The 7,947-nt window shown below is 60.0% G+C and overlaps 1 protein-coding gene across 1 annotated transcript; it reads right to left on the bottom strand.

The window, feature by feature from the left end:
• Window positions 1-1,360: 1,360 nt before the first annotated feature.
• On the bottom strand, window positions 1,361-7,069 carry LZTS1 (leucine zipper tumor suppressor 1). Its single transcript, XM_008156339.3, has 3 exons — window positions 6,710-7,069; window positions 4,906-5,706; window positions 1,361-2,283 (listed from the first exon to the last, which is right to left on the bottom strand). Exons 1-3 carry the CDS (start codon window positions 7,052-7,054, stop codon window positions 1,612-1,614), a joined length of 1,818 nt encoding a protein of 605 aa, XP_008154561.2. The 5' UTR covers window positions 7,055-7,069; the 3' UTR covers window positions 1,361-1,611.
• Between the last annotated feature and the right edge of the window lie 878 nt (window positions 7,070-7,947).

The raw sequence follows: 7,947 nt of genomic DNA, 5'->3' as shown, positions 1-7,947 counted from the left end.
ATGTGGTGGGTCCTGGAGGGGCCGGGGCAGGAAGAGGAGCAGCTTCATTCCCACCAGGAGTCTGAAGCCAAAGGTCAGAGGTCGGGAGGCAGATGGGGATTGGTGTGGAACTGCCAAGTGCCCCAAGGAGGCCCCCCCCCCCCCCCCGCCGCAGGCAGGCATGAGGCGCGGGCACCCAGCAAGGGCTGGCTGTCCTAGGAACAGCAGCTGCGGCTAGAGTCAAAAATAGAACATGGAACAGCCTGGCTGCCTGCTCGATATGGCTTCCTTCTAAAAAGACAAGAAAGAAAGAAAAAGAAAAAAAAATTCTGAAACAAGCAACTGAGAAACTCTACCTTTTCTGTCCTCCCCAGCGCTGCACATCCTGAGAAAGGAGACCCCGCCTCCCCCGGCGGCCCAGCTCCCAGCAGCTGCAGCCTCTGGCTTCCTGACAGTCTGGCTCTTGTGGGGCTCGGGGCGGAGGGAGGCCCGAGGTGGCCCTGGGACATTCACAAGGCTGTGTCTGTGCCTCTCACTCTCCCTGCCTGGGGCTCGGGGCACTGGCACTCTGGGGACCCCTCCTGACCAGGAAGGACTCTTGCCTGAACCTGGCCCTGGAGCTGTGAGGGGAGAAGGCGTGCCGCTGCCCAGGTCGTCCTGACCATCTTAGTGGATACAGGTTATTCTGGATCCAGCAAAGGCTGGGTTCTTGGGAAGAAAACAAGGTCAAAATAGCTGCTGGCCCACTGAGCCAGGTGGGGAAGCCGTGCTTCCAGACCCGACCAGGAACTATCCGAGGCTCTCCTGGGGACAGCTGGAAAGCCACACCCACCTGTGTCCCCGTCCCTGCAACCTTCCCTTCCCAGCACCTCCCCAGGTCTCTATGGCTTTAAGAAAAGTGGTCACTGAGATCAGAGGCCACCAGCTGCCCAGAGGCCGCTCACCTTGTTAGCAGGCCCAGCAGGGTCGGGTCAGACTACTGAGCTTCTCCCTCTGGCCCCTGGGGTCCTCGCTGTCCTGGGCTTCCCAGCTCTCCCCTCCTTTCTGTGGCTTGCCGGCATCGGGACAGCGCTGATGTGGCTAAGCCAGCTTCTCAGCACCCCACCCCAACCCCTGCACCTCCTCAGCCAGGGAAAGAGCTCAGGTTATGACTGGGTCAGATTACAAGGATTCCGGTCACAAATGGCTTCGTTCTATTCCCAAGGCATCCCAGTGTGTCAGGGGAGAAAGACGGTGGGAAGGGGGGGGTGGGGGAGGGGTCGCTGGCCTCCACGGCAGCCACCACCATCCCTGGGGGAGGATATCTCTAAGTATTTGAATAAAGGCCAAGGTGTGGGGAGACCTTGATCAAATGATGGAGACGCCTGGCCCATCTCTCGGGAAGGCTAGAGATCTGGTGGGCGGCAGAATGGTGAGCACTGCGCCACGGGAAAGGGGAGGAGAGGCCATGGGGCAGTCCCTTCTCTCCCCTCTGCTTCCCTCCCCTGGAGGATCCCAGGTCTGTGCCCGGGCAGGCTTCTCTCAGAGAGGCTCAGCTATTGAGCAGGGAGGAGGGGAGGGAGCCCTCCTGGACAGGCCCTGCACCCTGCCTCCCAATGCCGGGTCCCAGCTCTCCCCCGCCCAGGAGGCTCCTCAGATCTCGGTGGCTATGATGTCCTCATAGGGGATGTCAGCCCCTTCAAGGTCAATCTCCAGAGGCTCCCCCGCACCGTCTCTGTGGGCCAGCTGCTGCAGGGCCTTCTCCAGGCGCTGGTTCCGCTGGTACATGGCCAGGTAGCTCTGCTGTAGCTGCTTCTGGTACTGGATCACCTTCTCTTTCTCCTCCTTCCAAACCAGCCGCTCATGCTGGAAGCCTGAAGACATCTGGTCGTGGCCTTGCCGCTCCTCCTTCAGCTCAGCCCGCAGCCGCTCCAGCTCCCGCTGCAGGGCGGGGATGTCCTCAGAGAAGGTGGGCCCCGGCCCGGCCCCCAGCACCGGCCCCCGGGGCGTGCAGTCCCGCTGCAGGGCGGCCTGCGCCCGCAGGTCCTGTAGCTCCTGCTCCAGCAGGTTCACCTTCTCCCGCAGGAGCTCCGACTCGTTCTTCTTGCGCTGCAGCTCGTTCTCGCAGACCTCCAGCTCCAGGCCCTTGGTGTGCAGCGCGCCCTCCAAATCCTGCGTCTTCAGCTCCAGGCCCTCCAGCTTGCCCCGTGTGTCCTTCAGCTGCGCCTTCAGACTGAGGATCTCACTGGCCTTGGTGTTGACTTCCATCTGGGACTCCTTCAGCTGCTGCTTCAGGAGGGAGATCTCGCCCGACTTCTGGCACACCTGCCGAGGGTCAGGTCGGGGTGGGAGAGAGGAGAGAGTGGGAGGTGAGAGGCCGTGGCCAGGGCGGGCGACGGCTCTGCTGCCTCCCAGAAGGAAGCTGTCCTGACAGCTCCCAGGCGTGCTGGTCTGCGTGACCATGAAGGCCAAGCCCCTCCCAGAAGCTCATTTCATTCTGTATCCTGGCTCGTTCTGTCCACATTCCTCCCTCACCCCCAATTCAGAGTCAAAATCTCAGTCTATACCCAAGCCTAGAGTCACGTGCAATTGATGACCAGGGGTTTAACCTGCCCACTGCTGGCATCATCCACATTTAACATCAGTGGTATCGCTTCCCATGTCTGCCACATCTCCATCACCATGTTTATGCACATACACTCTGACCTCACCCCTGCACACACCCAGCTCCCCTGTCCTCCCTACTGGGGTGAAGACCACATTCATGCATTCACCCTGTGATGAGTGCCATGCCTGGCTCAGAGACAGGCCCGATTCCGATCTACCAAATGATGGGCGACTGTGTTCTGCCTGCCCCCATGCCTCCACCATTTCTGTTCCTGTTCCCCAACAAATTCAGCCAAGATCCACAAATAACACCCAAGGCACTGAAGCGGACCGGTGTGTTTCCGGGTCTGGGCCATTCAGGGCCAGGAGTGGCTCAGAAGAAGGCCAAGGCCCGTCTGGGGGTGTGTCACAGAGGGCCTCCTGCTGCCCTGGGAAGGCTGGTGGGATGAGCCTGGGGCCTGGGCCTCGAACAGGAGGGATCTGGGAGCAGGACTGGAAGCCACCTTGACATTCCTCCCTTTTCCTCGGAATCCCCCTTGTTGTCATGAACTACCTTGGAAGCATTGACTGGGACCAAGAATGCCTTTCCAGGGCCAAGCCTGGATCTGTTTATGGAGGGAGCAGCAGGAGTGATGGCTGAGGCACGGGCCTGGCGTGGGATCCTGACTTGACCCTTAGGACCTGAGCGACCCCTAGCGTAGTGGCTATACGGCATAGTGATTAGATATTTGAACTCTGGGGCCACGCTGTCAGGATCAAGTCCTGGCTCTGATACTTATTAGGCGGTGGCCGTGGGCAAGTCATTTAACTAGCTGCTCTCTATCAGAACCTCTCTGTGCCTCAGTCTCCATAACTGAAAACTGAGGATTAGGAACAGTACCTCCTCCACAGGGTAAGGAGTAGATGAGAGAACCTAGGGCCTAACATTTAATAAACACTCTACACATTATTATCATAAATGGTTGAATATGCTTATCTATGTTAATAAAAGCATAATATGCTAATTAGACCAGACAGCAGAACAACCTTCCAGACGTCCTTCCGGTCAACCTTCTGGACGAAGCCGGGCTATGAGGGCCGAGGCAAGCCGCTGTGGCTGCGAGGGCTGAGCCCCTTGCACGAATTTCATGCATCGGGCCTCTAGTGTTATTAAAAATGTTTAATTTAATTTATTTAACTTACCGTTTTACTACATAGCCTGACTGGACAACCTGAGAGCGAGGCTCGCAGCCATGTGCAGCTTAGCTCCAGGTTGGACGGACAAGGAGGGATGCCTAATGCCAGCACTAGCTTATATCCCCGAGACGCCCCCAGGGGCCCCCGGGCTGGCTGAGACACGATAGCTGCGGGCGGGTCTGCTGTGCCCACGTGGACATGCAGGAAGGCACTGCTCTCACGGCTCATTCTTTCCGCCCCAGAAAACCTGCAAACAGGAAGTGACGCCCTCCTCCCCTGCCCAGTCCCCCATCCATCTCTTCCACAGAAGGGATCTTTCCCTGCTACGGGGAACACTGCATCCTGACTGCCAGGATCAGCACAGACAGCTCTAGTGCAAACAGATGTTTGTGCTGCTAGGGTAGTGGTGCTAGTCCAACCAGACCCAGTGGCCCTTCAGACCCTTTCCACAGAGTTTGCCTGGGGGAGGGGGGGTACAGAGCTGCTGTGCACACACTCCTGCCTGTCCCAGCACACCGCCAGGGGCCTCTGGGTGAGAAAGGCTGCCCTCAGGCAGCAGGATGGGGTCTGAGCTGGTTCTCCAGCAGCCAGATGCAGAGGCCTCACCGCCAGGGTGTCTGAGCGCGTGCATGTGCATGGGTGAGCCCTTGTCTTCCTGTCCTGTTTCCATCTCAGACACGTGACAGAACCCCCACTGACACTTCCGGGGGGAGCAGTCCATTCTGTCACTGAGACCTGCCACACATGGCGGCACTCTCACCAGTGGGTGGGGACCCTCCCCTCAAAAGTAACACATCCTATGCTCTCTCGTGGCTCTCGGACCGGCATGAACTCAGGTATGGCTGTGCTTCCACTGAGCCTCCTGTGAGCAGATGAAGCGAGCTGGCCCTCAGATACCCGCTGGGCCTTGCTTCTTAGGGTTCCAGCCTCTTGGTCAGTGACTTGGTCAATAAATTTAATTCTGGGGGCCACGAGGCCCTGAGACAGGGAGAGAGTGGGAAGCGCAGACCAACTGCATCCCGCATATGGGAGTCCCTCGTTTGGGTCATGAAGCTGGCCCTTTAGCGCGGCGTGCTGGGCAGTTGGTGTCCACACACCGCTGGCCAGGACCTGGAGGAGGGGAGGGGCCGGGCACCAGACAGGGCGAGCCCTCCCCCGCCTTACCTCCCACTGGGTCTCCTCCAGCGCGGGCCCGAAGCTGGTCTTCTCCTTCTCGTAGGTCCGCAGCTTGCTCTCCAGCAGGTCCTGCTCCTTCATGAGGCTCTCGAGCTCCTGCCGGAGCTGCCGCTTCTCCTGCTGGAGCTGGAGCACCTGCAGGTGCAGCACCTGCTGTGTGCGCTGGCCCTTCTGCGAGGCCTTCAGCCTGCTGCTGCTCTTCGGCTCGGGGCCCTCCAGCTCCTCGGGGTAGCGCCACTGCCGCTCCTCGTAGGCCTGGCTGGAGGCCAGCTCCTTCTCCTCAAAGCTGCGCCGCAGCTTCTGCAGCTCGCCCTCCCTCTCCAGCAGCTTCTGCTCGAGCTCCTGGATGGCGCACTCGTCCGTGGAGATGGGCGAGCGCACGCACGAGGAGCCCCTGTCCGCCTTGCTCGGGTGGGCCAGCTTGCTGCCGCCGTCGGAGAAGGACAGCGCCTTCAGGCTCATCATGTTGCTGTCCTGGAGGAGGATGCCCTGGGTGATGTTGTGGGCTGAGCCCCCAAAACGGCTGGCGGGCCCCACGGCTGTGACCAGCGGGTCCAGCTGGTAGCTGCTGCTGGTGCTGTGTGTGGGCAGGCTGGACATGGAGTTGCGGCCGGAGTCAGACAGAGCCCCGGAGCACTGGCCGGGCCTCAGCTCCTGCTCCTTGGGCTTGTCCGGGGGGGCGGGGTGCAGCTGGTGGCCGGTGCTGTCGGGGGAGGCGTGCAGGACGGCTCCTGATCGCGGCAGCACCGGCTTGAAGGCTGTGGGCCGCACCGCACCCTTCTCTGAGGCCTGGGGAGAAAAAGAACCACGTGACCTTGGGTCTCCCTGTCCACCCAGCCACGTGGCACCCTTCTTAGTCAGAGCCCTAGGCGACCTCGCCTGGTGCTCTGAAGCTGCCGAAGGTGCTGAATCTCTCAAGGAGAAGCCACTCTGTGCCATGAGCTGCCACCTGCCACCAGCTCCTCCCAGCCTCCCGAGATGAACGGCTCGGGCTGTCCTGTGTGGTGCCGGCAGGGGCACGGGGCTGGGTGGGCGTGGTCTCCCTGCAGAAGTCTCTGCTCACCTCACCGCCCTTCCAGCAGGCACCACCGTGGCCTCCTCCTAGGGTTGTGAGGAGCACCTGACATAACCCTTTTCTTAAAATTGTCATTTTCCTGGGTATAGCATTTGCAGTCTATCATCCCATTCAACTGAAAAGCTTACAGCTCCACACGGGGCCACTTCCTAGTGGATCAAAGCCCACATAGTGCCGGGGCTGAAGTAGGAACATGGTTTTGGCATCCACCCGTGGGCCCCATGAGAGCTTGAGCTGGAATGAGGACTGGCTTTCTGGAGTACGTAGGACTCTTTTGCCCTCGTTTCTGCTAAAGATGATGGCAAGGAACTCACAGCCGGCTCCTGGCCCGGCTTGAGACGAGCTGCCACACCACCCAGGCGCACATGAGGGTCTGCTAGCAAGAGAAGCTGCCGGCTCTCCAGGCAGACTCTCCATCTGCTCTTCCGGGCGATACCAGGGCTCCCTCTCCTTCCCAGGCACTTGAAAATGCTGCCGGTGGTCTGGCCTGGATCATCGGTTCCACCCGGGAGCTCAGCAAGCCTTTCATTTCCCCCTGCTCTTTGCTGAACGGCTCACCTAAGATCGACCGACCTTGGGTCTCTGCAGCGCGGCTGAGCATTCCAGAGATCTGAATGTTTAGGTCACCGCCACCCCTCCCTGCCCTGTGCTCTCCACCCGTGTTGCTCTCACCTGCCATTCCAACCCACCCGCCCTTACCGGAGACCCCCCACTTACCATTTCTAGCTGATTGGAGAAGGGCATGAGCTTGGGTGGGGTAGACGGGCCGAAGTCCACCCCAGCCTGGCCCCCTAGGTCCCCACTGGACAGAGCAGTGTAATCGGGGTGGTGGGCGCCCCGGGCCTTCTGGCTGACTTTAATGTAGAAGAAATCTTCGCTCTTGCCCATTTTGGAGCTGGACTTGCCATGCCCCGAGTCCTGGGAGAAGCCGAATCTGAGCAGCCCGTCTGAGTAGCGGTTGAGTTTCTTGAGGTGCGAGGACTTGCGCAGCTTGTACTGCGACGCGCGGCAGTGCTTGCTGTGGAAGCCGTGGCCGGAGATGAGGCTACTGACGCTGCCCATGGTGACGCGGGGCGGGGGACAGGCGGGGCAGCGTGGGCACCTGGAGTGGCTGCGGCAGCGAGGGGCAGTCCTGGCTCCGGGAGGGGACTGCGGTCATAGCAAAGGCCTCCAGAGCCTGGGAGAGCGCGGATCTGGAAGAGACACAGGGCAGCAGTCAGCAGGGCTGGCCATGTGGTCCTGGTGGGACCGGAAGAGGAGTCCTCACCGCTGGCTCTGGCAGTGGAGACACGCGTGCGTCTGAACAGAAGCCCAGCCCTGTCCCTGGGCTCTCCTTTCTTCCTTTGTCCCCAGATTCAGCAGCGTCCCCTGAGGGCCCTGCTTCTGGAGGGCGCTGTTCTGAGCGAGCGGGGAGACAGGGCGGAGACTAAGACACTTCCTGCCCCTGCGCCCGGGGGCACGTGTTCAGGGTAGTATGGATGGGCCATGGACAGCGTGCACCATCTCAGGTGACAGGTGCTATGGGATAAAGCAGAGCACCTCGGACGGAATTCGGGGGGGGCTATTTATACAGGGAGCACCAGGTGACAATGGCCTCTCTGTTGGGGGTATCATTTAAAAAGGCCCCCAAAATGGGGCCCCAGGGCTTTGGCTGTTACTCTGTGGCTTTCAGCAGTGACACCATGATCTGACTGAGGCTAAGGAGGGCCCCTCTGGCTGCTGAGTGGGCAAGAGGCTGTTGAGGGGCCTGGGTGGACATGGTGGGCTGATTATGCTAGACAAGTGATACCATGGCTGGGACAGGCGGTAGCTTTGGATTACACGTTAGATTTAATTTTAAGTTTCACCTGCTAGGATCTGCTACAGGATCAATGCAGGGAGCAAGAGAAAGAGAGGAAGGAGTCTAGTCAAGTAACTAGAATAAGTATGTTGCCGTTTATTGAGATGCAAAGACC

The sequence above is a fragment of the Eptesicus fuscus genome, chromosome 6 (genome assembly GCF_027574615.1).
Source record: "Eptesicus fuscus isolate TK198812 chromosome 6, DD_ASM_mEF_20220401, whole genome shotgun sequence".
Lineage (NCBI taxonomy): Eukaryota > Metazoa > Chordata > Mammalia > Chiroptera > Vespertilionidae > Eptesicus > Eptesicus fuscus.
The sequence above is the reverse complement of the archived record's forward strand: the minus strand, read 5'-3'. Positions and strand labels throughout refer to the sequence as shown.

Coding starts and splice junctions, on each gene's coding strand:
- LZTS1 (XM_008156339.3), bottom strand. CDS start 7,054: ATGGGCAGCGTCAGTAGCCTCATCTCCGGCCACGGCTTCCACAGCAAG. Junction 5,707..6,709: donor TCTCCAATCAGCTAGAAATG/GTAAGTGGGGGG, acceptor TTTTCTCCCCAG/GCCTCAGAGAAGGGTGCGGT. Junction 2,284..4,905: donor TGGAGGAGACCCAGTGGGAG/GTAAGGCGGGGG, acceptor GACCCTCGGCAG/GTGTGCCAGAAGTCGGGCGA.